General features: G+C 43.9%; 1 protein-coding gene across 3 annotated transcripts in view; it reads right to left on the bottom strand.

Moving 5' to 3' along the window:
* The window catches only part of RPAP1 (RNA polymerase II associated protein 1), a 39,981-nt gene extending 23,293 nt beyond the window's left edge, over positions 1-16,688 (bottom strand). The window contains exons 1-8 of one of the 3 annotated variants that reach the window (XM_057403974.1): positions 16,240-16,468; positions 14,636-14,821; positions 11,317-11,596; positions 10,236-10,384; positions 9,536-9,628; positions 8,013-8,193; positions 5,835-6,011; positions 2,753-2,959 (exon numbers count right to left, since the gene is read on the bottom strand). In XM_057403974.1, coding sequence (XP_057259957.1) covers positions 2,753-2,959; positions 5,835-6,011; positions 8,013-8,193; positions 9,536-9,628; positions 10,236-10,384; positions 11,317-11,506 — 997 coding nt within the window. In that variant the 5' untranslated portion in view covers positions 11,507-11,596; positions 14,636-14,821; positions 16,240-16,468. Of the gene's footprint in view, positions 1-2,752; positions 2,960-5,834; positions 6,012-8,012; positions 8,194-9,535; positions 9,629-10,235; positions 10,385-11,316; positions 11,597-14,635; positions 14,822-16,239; positions 16,469-16,514; positions 16,534-16,673 lie in introns of those variants that run through there. The other 2 variants (XM_057403976.1, XM_057403975.1) reach the window with 2 other exon arrangements.
* Between the last annotated feature and the right edge of the window lie 983 nt (positions 16,689-17,671).

Raw genomic sequence — 17,671 nt, 5'->3', positions numbered from 1 at the left:
GTTGCCCTAGGAAAGAGACAGAAGAAGACAGAAGAATCTCACGAGTGAAGGGACAGGAGAAATACAACCAGAAATTATCTGAACACTAGGATAGGTAATGCTTTGCTACCAAGATACTATGCCATACTGCCATGAGAAGAGAGGAGCCAAGATGTCCTTGCTATCTCAAGAGACATCACACGTTAGAATAGGAACAGGCAGTCTGAGGGCATGAGAAGCATGAGAAGCAGCAGCATCACTCCTGCTGGAGCAGCCCAGAATTCATTTGCATTGCAGCTATTAACCCTGGTGCCCTGGTCTTCACTTGTAAGGAACAATGAATCCCACTGAGATGTTCTTCTTTCATCCCATCTTTCCCTGCTGATAACTGGCCTGAAACCTAACCTTTTAATTTCCTCCAATTAGCAGATAAACTTTCAGGAAGGGCACTCATTTTTTTTAGGATGAAGCTTTATCCTTATGATCAATATGGTATTGAGTCAGGCAGGGAACCAAGCACAGAGTTGTCTTCCTCAGCCAGAAAGCTGTTCCACAGAATTTTAGCCAAAGGCTGAGCACACATTTTAACTGAAGAGAGGAAAAAACATCTGAAACGTAAGAAAGCTGAATGCTTGTGGGTGGTAGATGCAAAACTAGAGGAAATGATATCAGCAGAAAAATGAAATCTATTAATATTTGTAATTGTTTTCTCCATTAATCACTAAATTGATACGGTTGAGTTAATCATTCTATGAATAGGATTATGCATATTATCACCAGCCCTTAGTATTATGATCTTGTCATAAAAAGAGAATATTGAGATATATTCCAAAGCATCAGCAGATTTTCCAGTTACTGAGAAATCCCTTCAGAGAAACACAAGCTGACAGTGCAAATGCAACATTTGCATTGCACTTTTTCAGAACTGGGCTGTATTAAAGGCTGCCACTCAACTTCTTTCCTTTCTTCTTTGTTCCCCTTTTGTCTCAGTGCCAGAATACACTCTTCCATTTGATAAGATTACAAGTTGCTGGATAAAGGTTTCACCATCTTGTTTATTAGAAACAGTAGCCTTTTATCTCATTATGGGACAGGTTTGACTTTTGAGCAATCCCATTGCTTTCTGTCATCATCCTCTCCCTGAGGAAATTCAGAATGACCGTTTATGCTGAGTTATTTATGAGTTTACTTCTGAGCACAAAGAAATGCAAAATCCCAACACTAAGTGCTAATGTCTAATTAATATTTTACATATCGTGTTGTCCAAGATGGGCTGCAGACATCAACTCAGGTGCTGGAAAGGCTTCCCTTGTTTTTATAGCTTTCTTTGTTCTTTCAAATATCCTGGGAAAACTCCTTTCCCATGCAGTCTTCCATGGGAAGCAAAAGATGCTGTCAGCACACAATGCTCTGAACACTGAGCTATTCTCAAAAGCACTACTACAATCTCGTTCAGCCTTTATTGGTTGAACAACCCACACCCATTGCTCCCAGGCAAGTAAGAGCATCGCTTAACCTGGTGCTGCTTGTGCACTCAATTGTTCTCAAAATAAAAAGAACAAAGAATTGTCTTTTTGATCAAGATGGATCCGTGGAAAAGTAAAACTTAGAAGATGCAGAAAAAGCACTGCTGAGTGAAGTGTCTTCCTCAATAAGAGGCTAATCAGCTTTCCTTCTCCTGCACACATACATACACTCACAGACTCATCCCTCTCATCAAGAAAATGTTATCTCTTGCAAACACCAAGCTGAAAGCCAGAAGTGATTCAGAGACCTCTTTAATCAGTTGCACTGGGACACAATGCATCAGAAGAAAGGATCAAGAGATGGAGAGAGACAAAAACTGACATGGAATTGGGGGTGAAGCATGCTAATGAGAAAGAGAGACATGCTCTGAACAAAAGTATGGGGAAGATGAGAATTAGAGCCTAAAACCACAACACTGAAAAAGAGATGGCTAAAGAAAAAAATGCAGTGAGTAAAGCAACAATAAGAGCAGAAGCTTAAGGGGAAAACAATTCTCCACCATGAGAATATATGGGTTGCTCTAGCTGCGGGAGATAAAGCAACTTTCTCCTCATACAGATATATTTTGAGTATTCAATAGTACTAAGAGGCAACAGCTCTGTGCATTTCTTCCAAAAAAGGAGAACATTCTACACTTTAATACTTCCCTCCATCAAAACACAAAGAAAAGAACTCTATTCTGTGGAAATCACCATATGGACTCTGAGATACAAGCCACAAAGCAGGGACATCATGAGTATGTCATGAAAGTCATATGTGCACTACGTGAGCCATCCCCTGAAGACAGTGTTCTCCATGCTATCCTACGTGCAAATCACTCTTACCTACCCAGCACCCTCTTGTCCCCTAGCAGTTCCAGTTAAAAGAAATTATTCAAGCAGCAGCTGAATCCCACTACCACTCTTCTGTTTCCCTGTTCACACGACTGAACAGGACAGCAATGTTATCTAGTTTAAAACACATCTTCACTTCAGGGACCTCAGAAAAAATTTCAAAACCAAAGCAAAATGTCCCACTGAACAGCTTACCTTCATTATGTAGTGTATTACCCTTCTAACCTATGGAGCCCAGCTGGAAATAAGAGAGATTTTCTTTTTTGACCCAAGATGTATGTACTTTTAAATATGGTAAATTCTGAGTTGGATAACTAATAACTAATGAAGTGCCACATCAATCCAATCTGGATTTATGCAAATACCATACAAACCTTACATTTATGTTGAGAACATTAATAACATGCTCTTACCTGTGATTTCTACCTTCATATTTTCTTCTTCCCTTACAGATTCTTCCAGACCAGACTCCTGCATGGAAAGAGATGATCTTACACCATGCTGAGCCACAGAAAGAGATTCCACAAACTCCTCCTGTCTGTTCTGTTCCATTTTTAATTCCTTCTTCTGGCCTTCACTGCCACCACGTCGTGACTTTAAGAAAGCAACTAAACTGGGATCTGCAAGTATTGACAAAGAGACAGACAGAGATGTGACAGAAAGTCTCAAAATACTTGGTATGTCTATAGCTCCTGCTATTTATGTTTTAGTCTTTTCATTCCCATTCCACATGCCCTCTTTTTCTATACCAACTATCACTTCTTTTCAAACTGAGACACTTGAATGGTGAGGCGACACCAGAGAAAGAGCTGATAAAAGTCTTTCAAAGTAAAACCACTACAAAAATTCTAGTTATTCTCCCAGCTTACAAATAAAAAGAGAATAATTTCTTTCCCCCTCACTGCCACTGAAGAGGCACCATCGTGGAGAGAATTCTGGTCTGTGATTTAGGAGAAGAACCCAGGTCTGGCAGTTTGCCTACTCAGTGCCACACTCAGGGGTGACAACCTGAACACTATAAGAATACATGGAACAGACACCACAGTGAATTACCTGCTCTTTATTAAACTGCACTAGTGCTGCAGTGCACGGTCTAGATATTGTGTTAGAAGAAGGAGATCTCGTTTGCTCTGAACTGACTCCCCATCCTGAGAGTCAGTTATGGTCTGACAACATCCAGAAACATAGTAATTCTTTTCATGCTTTGGAGAAGAGGAACATTTGGGAGGTAGGGGCACTTTGAAGGATAGATAATATTCCTCTGGCTCTAAAATAGGAAAATATCAGACGATCATAATTTTACTTTCAAATCTGCTTTGGATACCACACATCATTTTGACTGAGCACTTTGTCTCCAAATACTTTTCATCTAGAATGCGGTGTTGAGGTGCCAGAGGTGAACAAGAAGAGCTTGTGCATTGTGACTCTAAAAGGTATAGAGATACTCCAGTAAGCAGCGTCACAGATGCATAGAGTGTAGACAGAATGTAACACTGACACTGGTTATCCACTGTTAGGATGACAATGGACAAGGGATTCAGAAGTGCTCTGTACCTGAGAAGTCATCTCAGAGAGGAAGTTACTCCTCTGTCTCTGAAACAGTTCAGGATGCAGGGATCTATCCCACACTTGTGACTGCTGCACACTCTCCTCCTAGTGCAGTTTAATCTCCCTTGGTGAAGGACAGACATTCAGCCCAGGCTCATTAAAGCACATGTATTTTTCCTGTATGCAAGCAGATCTCCCAACTTTCTCTCACTTCATTGAGCACAGCAAGAAAAGGACTGTATTCATTATTTCATCACTTCACACAGACAGTCACTAACACGTCACTGATGATGCCAATCTGTGCATGGTACGTCCGAAAGTCAGCCTGGTTTTGCTCAGTCTCCATGGGCAAAACCAGAGCAGTATCACCAGTAAGATCCTGAAGACACTGTCCAGCATGAAACTGCCTACCCATCCTCATGCTCCACACCATGGACTCATCTGCTTTGTAATTAAAATGCTAATTCAGAGCCTGGGCACCATTAAACATCCACAAATGATTCACTCTCCTGAATATGGAGAAAAAGTCTCTTTAATCCACATTTCTCTACTTGTCCAATTCCTTGCTTCATCCATAAGCCAGCATTTTGCTTAGGAGTAGATTCATCATGCATAATTAACTAACCACAGATATTTCGGGAAGGCCAAAATTACTCCCAGTTTCCTTAAAGCCTCAAACTCTGAAAGATCTACAATTTTAACCCACAGGGCATATAAACAAATACACAGTTTTATAAAATAACTTATTGTACAAAAATACTTAAAATACATCCTAGCCTTCTAAAACTATGTAGTAACCATTCATTTCACTAATGTCCCAAAGGACAGAGCAGTAGGGACAAGAAGCATGAATGAGACACAAGGAGAAAGTGCATAAACAAGATCTTTTCTGTGCACATTCCATTGCTATGAGCAGTGAAGTTAAAAACCAGGATTTTTTTCATCTCAGGTAGCTAGAAGAGCTCAGCTGCCTGAACGACGGATGTACCTACATAGTTCTGTCTGCAACTATTTTGCACACTTCCTGTGCCACCTTTCCAGTTATACCCAGGCTGCTTGCAATGAAGTCAAGGTTGTTAATACGATCTTTAAGCTAAACTTAGGCATTTAAAATACCACTCACACCTAAATTGGATGCTAGAGAATTTGAACTTAGGAGAATTTCAAAACCCCTTGTCTGCCACCTGTATCTGCACGTCTGCTCTTCTTGAGCATACAAAATCACCGAAACCAATGCCAGCAGTTTTATGGTGCCCTAGATTCCACAAATTCTCAAACACACCACATTCAGCCCTCTCCCCCATCTTGTCATCAGCATTCCCAGAACACCACTGTGGACAAGACTCCAAAACAGAGATTAGACCCCTGACAGAACATCTGCGTCCACCAGCCAGATAACTAAAACGCTTCGTCAAGAACAATACCAGTTGTTTTTCTGCTCTGCAAGTACAGACTTAACCTGAAATCTCCCACATGCTTCCCCTACCTGGGTACTGACAGTTCTGGCCCAAGTCTCAGGCATTTCAGAAGGGAAGACCAAGGGTGCTCTCTCACCTTAGCACTGCACTTGGGAAAGCATCGCAAGAATAGCTTTGCTTTCTAATCTGCTTCAGAGAAGACATTTTAGGACCTCAATATATGTACGTGTAACCAGGTATTTGGTGTGCAAAGTAATAGAGTGCATGGACCGCCTTAACCCACAGCAAAGGGGAGATGAGACAGACTTAGGCTAAGCCCCCTCTCACTGAGGAATAAGCACTCTATTTCCTTCACACTTAATTCTTACTCACAAGCTACTGACATGACATGGAAGCTAAATTATCCATGTATACAATGAGGAGGAACCCCAAGCTCCCACCTTTGATCTGTGAATTTGGTAAGACTTTAGGATAGCCACACATTCAGTAAACTTCCAGGTCTCTAGAATTCACCCTGGGAAACACATACCCAGCTGAGCCAGAAGCCTTTCCTGCTCCTGCAGGATCTCTTCCTCAGACATGGACTGTAGCTTTTCCAAGTTCTCTCTGTGAATAGCTTGAACTTCCTCCTCACTCTTCTGGCTTCCAAGACCCTCTCCCGTTATGAGACAAGGCTGCCGAGAGGTCAAAAAGTCACCAGCTTTATCTGTTAGATGAGCAGAGAAAGCAGTTAGTGATTTAATGTGCCTACATCATGACACCTGCATCTCAATTTTGTCATTACCACATTTGCATAATTTACTTTTTATCTTTGAAGCTGAATTAAAATAGCAGTTAAGAAGTTTAGTTTCGTTTCAAACAAAACTAAAATACTTGGGCTTTCATCCCATGTCACAACAAAATGTCATTTCTACCTCATTTCTTTAGGAGTTTTGGGAGGGATGGGGGGGGAGGAAGGGATTTTGTTTCCTTAATGCAAAGCAACAGAAAGAAAACTGGAGCACAATTCACAACTAATGAGCATTCTGCCAAGTCAGTGAATACCAGGCACCTTCTCTGTTCAGAAACTCCTGAACCCACATTCGTACTTCAGCTGAACCATGATCCTGACTCAGTATTTGTTGAGTGAGATAAAAAATTAAAATGATTAGGCACACCAGTTTCTGGAGTGATACAAGACCCATTCTCAACATGGGCATGTTTGCTTCCAACAATGCCCTGTATTCACATATTAGAAGTTCCAGCAGCGGGGCATTTTTCCTACCCTGAACAGGATCAAGTCTCCTTTTGTTACCTGATCTAAATCTTTTGTAAAGGCCCATTTTGTTTTACTCCAGCAGACAGGTAACATGCTCTTTTGGCCAGAATGAGACCCTCCAGCTGTGTTGTAGCCCACTATACAAGGGCCTGACTTAGTGTCTTGTTTTCTTATGTTTTGTTCATATACTCCAAATAGTAACTTGGAACACCCCTATGACACTAAACCAGCCAACCCTGAAAGCATCAACCCCCTGTTAGAATAGCGTCAATGACACTCATCATATCAGTAAGGTTTGATGTAATTTCCACACCAGTTGTCTTGCTCATTGAGCAGAAATAGATGAGAAGACAGAGTGACCTGGGAAAAGATTCAGCAAGCCTCACACCATCAGCAACTAAGCTGAGGGTTACCAGGCACAAACATGTTGTTACTACAAGAAAGGGAGCTCCTGAAGTGATCCTGCCCAACAATCCTGCTGAGGAGGCCAAGCCATTTTCTGATCCCTCTGTTGTGCTACTACATTTCAAAACCGTTCTACTTCAAGAGGATCACAGCTCTTGGGCTGCTGAATTTCCCTCTTTGAGATTTCTCAGACAGAAGTACACATGCACAGTTGTAACAGGCTATTAGGCAGGCACAGTACACTGACCTGGATGGTGGATTTGTACATGGCAGTGCACAGCACATCCAGGGATTCTCTTACCAATTCTCTGACAAGAGTCAGGGCAGAGGGAAACTTAGATAAACAATGATAACCCTCAATGGGTTATCTGGCCTCTATATCAATGTGAAAAGGAGGGTGTCAGTGAAAAGCCCAGACACATGGTGGTCCTAGGTAAACAGTAAATAAAAGTCCAAGACAAAAAACATAAATGCCTGGAGATTCTGGTACCAGTTGAATTGGTTTCATCTTTCCTTGTCACGTTGCTGTCAGACAAGTAACTGCTGGAGGTGGCACTGACTCATCAGCACTGCCTCACAGCCTTCCTTATGAAGCAAAGCCACAGTCTCACGGCAGCAGATCTGGTGACAGAAGACTGAGCTTTCAGCTTCTAGGTAGGAGTGAGAACCTGCATCAGAGTAGTCTCAAACGCCTTCATGAGGCACAAGAACCACCCTCTTCCTAAAATTGTGGAAATCAAAGATGAAACAAGAAAAACTTTACATAGTAGAGACGAAAAGGAAGACAAGGACCTTGAAAAACAAATCTGTTTGGGCCTGTGCAAAGCAAAAAGGAAACCAGTGAGAAAGCTAACCCAATTTTTAGAATGTTAATTTGGGTCTCAGACCACTTCAAATCCTTCAAATCACATTCCAAGTGATCTTGAGAGTCATAAACTGAGGACAGAAGTGCTACCTTACTTTAAAAATCAGGTGCAGTGATGTTACAGTTACTAAGGCTACTTAAATACAGTAGGCTGGATAAGCAGAACCTTCTCCACTCACCATCCCTGGAGCCAAGGAAAGGCGCCTCTGCTGCTGACCCCTCAGGATCCTGGGCGCCCGGAGCAGCAGATCCCACTTGCATGCACTCGGCAGCAGAGGGGGCTGTTGCTGCCTTTTCAGCAGCTCTTCTCGCTGCCATCTTTTGCGCAAAGATGCTTTTTCTTCCAGATGCCACCTTCACCTGCAAACAGGGAAGCCATGTGTCACCTCTTTCCAGACTCCCCCGCACACCTGCCACTAACAAATGTATAGATCCGATGCTAAAGACTCCTTCACATCAGACTCTGGGGTGTGATACAGAGAAGCTGCTGGCAGCCACCTGCATTTTCTATATGTGCATTATTCTTATCTTAAGACAGGTTTTAATGCTAGGACAGAAAGACAAAACATTACTGTTTTTTCTACCTAGAGAAGGAAGATGATTAATTAGAAATGAATTCAAGCCAGGCAAGTACACTTAAAATATCACCAAACACAACAGTTCCAGCTTTCCTGCTGTTCAGAAACTGCATTGCTGACTACTTCGGATTTCTGAGGATAAAAGAGGCTGTACTGCACCGTGCTCACCACATGCTTGGAACAGGCTTCTTATAAGGTGATTAGAGAGCAGGAGGGTGAAAAGATTTACACAGTAAGAAATGGGCACCTGGTGCTAAAATAATCCTGACTAAATTACTGTGTTGCTTGCCTAGGTGATGGAAGGACATGGCTGTGAACAGCTTTGCACAGGATGCACAAGAAATCCAAAGCAGACTAAGCAAAAAACCTCTTGCATATCCCTAGTCCAGAGAAGCTGCTCAAAAGACAGTCTGAACATTGGGCAGCTGCTTTGTGTACTCCTACATTAGATAAACAGAAATGGTAGTTTCAAAAGTATCGCTCTTTCAAAAAAGCTGTCCTTCAAAGTAAGCTACCTCTTCAAAGTAACAGCTATCAATCACATCCCAATTCCCAGCATCTGACTCCCACTCAGCTAGCAACTCTTGCTACTGTAGCAATGCCTGGTGATAGCAGCCATGGTTTCCAGCTTTACAGCCTCAGAAATTATGCCAAAATCCAAAAAGCTGCAAAAGATAATCTGTGCAACCACACTCAACTGTCATGTCAGGAGAAATCGGGTGTAGCTTCAGTAAGTATGAACTTAAACCTGGTGGATAAATTAACAGAGGTTTATTTTTCTCTGAGGTTTCACTCTCAGAGAAAAACAGAACAGGATCAACTCTATTACAGCAGTGCAGATCTGATCCATCTCACTACAGTTAGCTGAGGGGGATCACCTTTTTCCTAAACCTAAAGGATTCCAGAGTTATTTAGATGCAGGGTGTGAGGTACCTAAATGGCAGCTTGGTAGAACTCTCTCCTACACTAATGTGCAAATGTGAGAGAGATGCTGAGCTAACTCATAACCTCCAGCAGGCCAAGTCACTTACTTCGAGTCCTACCACCCACCAAGCATCAGGCTTTGCTGTGATCAAATTTTAGTCATGAATAAGGTACCATAAAACAGCTGCTCCCAATCTTACCTCACTTTTTATCTCAGAGCGGTGAAATGTCCTTGGAAATGGGTCTCCAGTGGGCACTGGCATGGTCACCGCTGCTGCACTTGTGTCTCGCTCCTGCATCAAGAAATTAAAGCCCTGTAGAAACCATCACAACAGCCAGATATACATCACTTTATATCGTTTAGCTAAGAGTGGACTCAAAATCTCTCAGCTCTGCAGCTCACAAGCTTCCTGCTGCGTCACTGTCAGGCTCAGAATACCTTGTGCTTATTTAGAGATGAAGTGAGGTTATTTTCCAAAAGGCTGGGCTGCCAAACTCCAAGAATCAGACAAAGGAAAAAATCTGGGCCAGTGCAAAGCAATGAGAACATCCTCCTTAGAAAGTCCAGAAATTCACCCAAATCCCCACTGGAGCACATGCCTGCACGCAGGCAGCGTGACCTGTAGGCAGTCTAGACTGGAAAGCAGATTCAGACCCATATTTAGCCGACAGCAAAAATAGCCACGAAGAACTTTTCTTTCAAGAAGCTCCCTGAAGGAGCAGTTGTAGCACAACTACAGTGCTACAACTGCTTCACTACACTGTAGAAATAAAAAGCAGCAACAGAACCTTTCATCCTTGTCCATTTAGTTCACAGCATTCAAAAAAAGAAAGGAAAACCAACCGAATAACAAACCAACAAAACCCCAAACTAGAGCATCACATAAAACCTAGACATACAATAATTTTGCTGAAGACTGCTGTGATGTGTCGATCATGACGCTCCAGTCTTTCCTCTGGATCTTCATCCTCAAAGTGGACACAGGCACTTTTGACCTTTGACTTTTTTGGAGGAGCTGGAGTTAGAGCTGGTAAAGTATCAGGAAAATCTGGGGATGGGAAATAATAAGGGAAAAAAAGCAGTGAGGTTACTCATATGTAACTACTGCGCAATAGGTATCAGACCAAGGCTCCCTAACAGCACCTATTGCTCTGATGAGAAACCAAGATGAGGAAGCAAGAAGCCCTCTGTCTCTGACTTGCACTGGGTAATAGAGAGAAACATACTCAATTTTATTAGTTATGTATTGGCACCAAGGTCTTTTCAATGAGCTCCATAAGCAGGAAAGGGTACTAAGGCCTGACTGCAAATATTAAGGGAAGAAGCAAGGCTTTAGAGAAACAGTGTCCTTGCAGATTATGTTCAGGCACAATTCCACTGCCAGCTCTAACAGTGAGTGACTTCTATGATCACGAGCAAGACAAGGCCTCCTTTTCCCTGTCTATAAACTGGGTTCATGTTTTCTTACCTAGAACTAAGCACTATAGGATTTAAGTTGTTGCTTTTAAGAAAACACCTTGAGCTTCTCAGACTATTAAGTACACAAAAGAAATGTTACAGTTAGTACTGATGGAGGAAAAAAAAACTGTAGGAAGGCAGCTTATCAAGCTAGATCTGCTGGCTGAAAGCTGGAGCTCTTAGCAGAGCTAAACCTCAGAGATACTGGGAACAGGGTCTGAACAGACTGCAAAGTAAGCAGTGAGTGTCCAATGGGTACAAATCACAGAAAACACCTCTTGCAGTGAGGATGGCAAGGTACCACAGGCAAAAGGCAATGTGTTGGAAACGTGGTTCTACTGGATGCCAGGAACACTGGACCAGTTTCCCAACAAGGCTAAGAACAAACAATACTGCAAGGAGGACACACATGCAGGGCAAAAGGAACACCGAGTTGAGAGGGAGGTGAAAACACAAGCAGTGAGGAAGACAGAAAGAGACACAGAATTCTGGTAATCCAAATAAGCCCACAAGGGAAATTACCATCCAACATGACCACATCCTTGCTGTCCTGTAGTGGGGGTCTCTCAGCATCTGTGGTCCTTTCCTCCCCTTTCCTCTTGTCTGCTTTCTTCACAACCTTTACTGCAGGTGAAGATCTGGCTGCCAGGAACTGGTTTTGAAAGTGCAGCAGGTCTGCCTCAGACTCCCCAGGCTTTGGTCTCGACAACATCCTGCCTTCTTGCTCTTGCAATCCAGTCCTGTGTACTGTTCACATGGAAACTACTGCAGATGTGGAAAACTGGTTACAGAATTGGAGGTCCTGGAGAGAGGATGGGGACAGCAAGGGAAAACTATTAACTTTTGTACCACTCTGCTGTTCCAGTATATACCACATCCACCCTACTTCAGGATCACCCCAGGACACAACTAGTTGTACCAGAATCCCAGACAAACCATCCACCTTGTTCTTCGTTGCCAGAGAACATGCTACTAGACAAGCCAACACCTGGTCTAGCAGCCAGCTGGAAGCAGAATGGCATCATTCCAGCAAAAAGCCAGCCAACAAGTGCATCACTGCAGAGTGCCAACAACACAGCCTTGGATTTGCAAAGCCACAGAAGCACCTTGTCCAAGACAACAGATTTCACTTCCTCCATTATCAACACCAACCAGAACATCAGAGACATAGTCTCATGCAAACCTCCCCCCTCCAGCATAAAGTCTTCTCTGAATCCCAGTATTAGCATTCCTGTCAGGATGAAACAGCCTGTGCATGTAGATTTGGACAATGCACTTACTCTCACTGACTGTGCTCTCCTTCACGCTCATATCTCCCAAGTGAAAACAGTTTTTCTTCCCTATCTAGTCCTTCTGCTCTAGCTCTCTTCTCTCTCAGTCTTTCACTGACCTCTCACTGACAGAAGTCATGTTATTTCCAAGCATTTTCATTCACTGCCCAGGCCAGTTTTAAATGGAAAGCCAAGGATGGTATTTATAAAGACTTCTACCTCTGTGCATGTAAGAATTTACTGGGAAGGCAACTATTCCTCTTCCGTTCTCTTGGGCATGAAAATACTTGTGAGTATTACTCTCACCTCTCATTCCCAGAGCCTGGGACCATCAATCTATTTCTGACAGGCAGCAAGTAAAGTGTTTGCAAATACATTTCACACTAATTGAGTCACTAAGCAGCACTAATGCTACAGACCTGACACCTCCCACACTTGGTATGTTGAAATGTTTGGTACATATTTGATCTCTTCCACTTTTCAAAAGCCCATCAGGACTCAATGACAATTTATTGTGAAGTATGGAAGGGAAGTGGATGTGGATTTTAAAACTGCAGTTATATGCCATATGGGTAGGCTGTACATATGAGAAAATGCAAAGCTTGGAAATGAGTCTCTGTTTTAATCTAAGACCAAAGCAAAGTTCAACCCCTGTGCAAATACAGCCACTGCTCTGAAACCAATATTTTGTCTTATGCTATTATCATACTTCATTGTAAAATACGTGGAGAGATATCTTGTGGAAAGCATGCTAACAGACACAAGAATTACTGCATGCAGTATTTACCACCTATACTTGGAATAGTTACACTATTTTCAGGGTCCTCATTCTTGACCAAGGTTAGTTAGGTGTGATGCTGCTGGTTCCAAGAGCACGAAGAGCTCCAGAGAGTTCTATGTTTGTTACCTTTCTAAAATCAAGGCCTCAGTGTAAAACCACAAACCATGTAAGACTCGCTGAAATTCTTTTTCATGCCCCTTACTTTGTGCAAAAGCTGGACTAAAAGCCATTCAGACTTTTTAAAGAGTTTTGTCTACCAAAACAAAGTGGATTTTCAGAGGTTTCAAGGTTTCCAGGGACTCTATTCACTTCAGTACTACATGGCTGAGGACCCAGACTTCTTCATTCAATGCCAACATCACGAGTTAGTTGCTTATTTCAGACATCTCAAAACACCAATCTTAATGAAAGCTGTAAGCTCAAGAGTCCCAGAACAACAACTTCCAATTAAACCAAGCCTACACACGGCACAAGCAGCAGCAAGAGGGACATCCCTGTACCCACTGAACAACAAAACCCACCCCCAGCACTCATGGAAAATGACCAATTTCTCTATCAATGCTGTCAAGGACATCTGTGGAACACTGCCGCTAGCAAAGGCTACTTCAGGGCAGGAAGGGAATGGGGCACACTGCTGTGGTGCATTGCTACTGTTGGAGGAGGGCTTAACAAAAACACTCCTGGGATGTCACTGTGGTTCTGACTGATGCTGAGAAAGCAGAAACACTCCCTTTCAGCACTGTTCCCTTGCAACTGCACAGGAAAATCTGCAACTTCTGCAGACAGCTCCCTTTCTGTGTACTCCTAGCATAAGCACATACCTATTGCTGTTAATTTATGGAGCTTTCTGCCACAACAGGGGCTCCAACAGTCATACTTCAGTTGATAGGTCTCTCTTTGATATGCATAAGTAGCACCACATGCATCAAGCCAAATGTTTCATGCCCCATCATCACAGGCTTCAAAGCCAAAATGGGGATGATGCTAAGATTAACAGACATAAGCAAGTGTGCTGCTAATCTTTCTGAAATAAGCCTCTTCCACACAGGGATCTCCATACACTTGTGCAAGTCTCTGTGTATTCAAATAGCTAAAAATACAGCAGGCCTTGAAACTGCTTTCATTTGCCCGAGGAATTGTCAAGCACAAGAAGCCAACTACGCAGTCATTGTCTAAAAAGGTTAGTTATTCCAGGAACCCTTTCCTCAAAGTCGTTCCTTCCTCCATAGGGATACAGAGGCCACCCAGAAGAGTTACAAGATGTCAATACAGAGGTGGGTGCTAGTTTGGTAAAAAAGTAACTAAAAGCTTTAAAAGTGTTCTTTCCATGATCCAACTGGGTCTAGAAATCTAATACAACCAAGGCCTCTGACTTGGTCCTTCTGCAGTCCAATGAGCTAAGAACTGCTTAAGTACATATGGAACTTACGGACAGACAGAATGTAGTGAAAAGAGTTTGCTTTCCAATGGTACCTTTTTCCATGCCCCATGAAAGACATCCAAGCACACTGGCAACATTCACCTGGCCATCATAAAGAGAAACTCTTATCCACCAGAGCACAGAGAAAACATGCAAGAAAAACAACACTCTACTGATGATCAGGACTAATCCCAGCATCCTGTGGCTGGTTATCTCCGACCCGGCAGCTGGGTACTTAAGAGGTAACCACACACAAACTGTTTGCCTGGAGGGACCACCATCTAGCCAACATATGCAGCCTCATGAGGATATTATCATATGAACACATGTAAGGGATCAGAAATGCTGTCAAAGGACCACAAGACACACCAGAACATAGTGATTATTCTGTGAACACACTATCATCTGCTATTGTACTTTCTGTTTGCACTTAAAGTCTCAATAAGTATCTTTCTGTCTGTCATGCTCTGGACTTTCCAAGGATACTGTTTGAAAAGCCCATCAGTGCTGCAGGAAGTTTTACAAACTCAGCTGAGAGCAATGGTCTGAGCCAGGCTTCAAGAAGACACAAAAGCACAGAAGGCAATAAAGCAGACTGCTTCACATGCCCAGCACTTGTTTAATTTTGGATTAACCAGCTTCAGATCGAGTGTAAGCCTGTACCAGAGCATCACAAAGAATGGCATTTACCTTACAGATAAACTGAGGTCTACAATACTCCTCCAGTGCTTTCCAGAAGCAACATTTAAACTTTGGAGGCACATTACCAACCCCTGCCACTACTCTCAGCAGATATAAAACATAAGAATAACCAGACACAGCATTTGAGCAAAGTACCACCCCACTCCTGGCCAAGACTTTTAGAGGTTCCACTGGGCCACAAAGAACTGCACTTTAATTGATATAATCCAATACCATTAGGGGGTTTATATTATTCTAGCCCATCTGCATTTGCAATGCAATTTTCTTGCACAGCAGCAGAGCCCTACAGCCTGAAGGAGACATATACAACAGAAGTCATGAACTAGACACAGTTATATAATAGAATCATATCACAGTATAGTTTGGGTTGGAAGGGACCTTAAAGCTCATCCAGCCCCTGCCACGGGCAGGGACACGTTCCACTAGCGCAGGTTGCTCCAGGTGTTGCCTCAAACACCACCAGGGATGGGGCAACCACAGCTGCTCTGGCCACCCTGTGCCAGTCTCACCACCCTCACAGTAAAGAATTTATTTCCAATATCTAAACTAAGGCTTCCCTCACTCAGTTTTAGAGTCACTACACCTTGTCCTTTCCCTACCTCCCCTTTCAGAAAGCCCCTCTCCATATTTCCTGTCAGCCTATTTAGGCATTAGAAGCTGCTCTAAGGTCTCCCCTGAGCTTACTCTTCACCAGGCCGAGCAACCCCAACTCTCACAGCCTGTCTCCACAGGGGAGGTTACCTCCTTCAGAGGGAAGGTAACCACAGGAAAGTTAAAAGAGAAAAGGTAGCAAGGAAATGTAAAACCAAAGAATCAACTCTGACTCCTATCACATTTGGGTCAAAGAGGAATACAAGGTACTGCTCTCACAATCAGTGCCTCAAAGTATCATATTTCTTCAGACCTGTTGGTTGAGGTAAGAAATCAAAAGGAGAGGCAAAGAGGCACATCTCAGCCTCTCCAAGGCGGTTCAGCAGTCAGTGGAAAAGTACAACTGCTCTGCTCTAGTGGTCAATGAATGCCTCACTCAGGATTCTTGCCTACTTTGCAAAAAAGGTGATGTACATGCTCTGCTCTGTCACAAAAACACTTTTCTGCACACAACAGTGTAATGACCAAAGCCCAGGCTCCACAAAAGAGTCAGTAACTTCTACGGGCTATAGGGAAAGCAGATACTTGTGAGGATGCTCCTCCCGCAAGGAAACCCCCAGCCAAAGCTACGAGAACATCTCCTCAACGAGGCTCCACATCTCACGCTGGTCACATCAGACTCACTGTTACTTTGCCTGCCAGGCACACACCATGTGCACACACACAGCACCTCGCCTGCAGAAACGCTGCCGTCCCCAGCTTGCCTGAAGACTTTGCAACCAAGAAATGGTCTCAGCATGGCACGAAATGGAACTAAAAGCGAAGAGCTGCTATTAACAAACTAACGAGCAGATACGTCCCGACACTCCCACCGCTAAACGAGTCTAAACCGAAGTCTTACACCCGCAGGCGAGGCCCGGAGACTGACAGGGAGCTGCTCGGCGGAGGGACCCACCGCCACAGGGACCGCAGAGGGACCGCGGCGCCTGGAGGCCGCAGGGCTCCTGCAACCACGCTCCTCTTTACGCTACAGCACAACCAAAGCCCTGCATCCCCACGGCCTGCCCCGAGCACGGCCCACCTCACACCGCGCCCGGCCGCGCCGCTCACGCACCGCACTTCCGCCCGGTCCCAAGCCGGCTACTTCCGCCCGGCGCACGTCACTTCCACCCGCCCTTGCCGCCAGCGGCTCGGTGCTGTGGGGGGAGCCCGCGCCATCTTCTCTCTCCTCAGGGGCGCCCTTCGCTGTGTCCCCAGGGTTGCGGGCTTGCCGTGTTCCCGCAGTCCCTGCGAGGCAGGTCTCTTGTTGGCTCTCCCGCTGGCTGCGAGAAGGTGTGAGCAGGGTGTCCGCTGCTGCTGGTGCTGGTGGGAGAAACTGAACGTCTGCGGGCTTGCTCTTAGCCCGAGCAGTCCCAGTGCAAGTTCTCTCCGGGTGCTTTGGTTGGATATAAATACAGGGCACCTGAACCAAATAGTGTGTGTCTGCATGTCAAGAAATACATACATGTAAATACAGAAACTCTGCCTTTTCATTATTATAGGGCATTGATGTGCCTGAGACTGGAGGTGTTTCAGGAGAGCAGATACATAAAGCTACATAAACATGGCTATAATTTATTATTCATGCCTAATTATTCATTTATTATAAATGCCAAGCATTATTAGGGACTACTGTAAAGCTGTCAGAACTTGTAGAAGCATTGATTTTAACATTGAGTTTAGTGCTTTCAGCCTTTTTATCTGGGAAATGAGTTCTGTGAGCATGGGACCAGGCTGAGATTGTCATTCGGGCTTGGACACCAGCACCGCTGTGCCCACTGTTTGGGAAGCACCACAAATGCCCTAATGCTTTAAGGAATGCAGCACTTTCTAGTCTACTGGATCTCACTGGGGTCTTTTATCCCTTCAGAAAGCTGTGATGCTGCAGCAAAATCATAGAATGGTTTGCTTGGAAAGGACCTTAAGATCATCCAGTTCCAGCCCCCTGTCATGAGCAAGGACACTGCACACTAGACAGTGTTGCCCAAGGCTCTGTCCAGCCTGGCCTTGAACACTGCCAGGGATGGAACATTTACCACTTCTTTGGGCAGCCTGTTCCAGTGCCTCACCACC

The sequence above is a fragment of the Pezoporus wallicus genome, unplaced genomic scaffold (genome assembly GCF_028554395.1).
Source record: "Pezoporus wallicus isolate ANWC-B61680 ecotype Strahan unplaced genomic scaffold, APGP_CSIRO_Pwel_v1 contig_8673, whole genome shotgun sequence".
In the NCBI taxonomy this organism is placed as follows: Eukaryota; Metazoa; Chordata; class Aves; order Psittaciformes; family Psittacidae; genus Pezoporus; species Pezoporus wallicus.
This window is presented reverse-complemented; position numbering and strand designations above follow the sequence as displayed.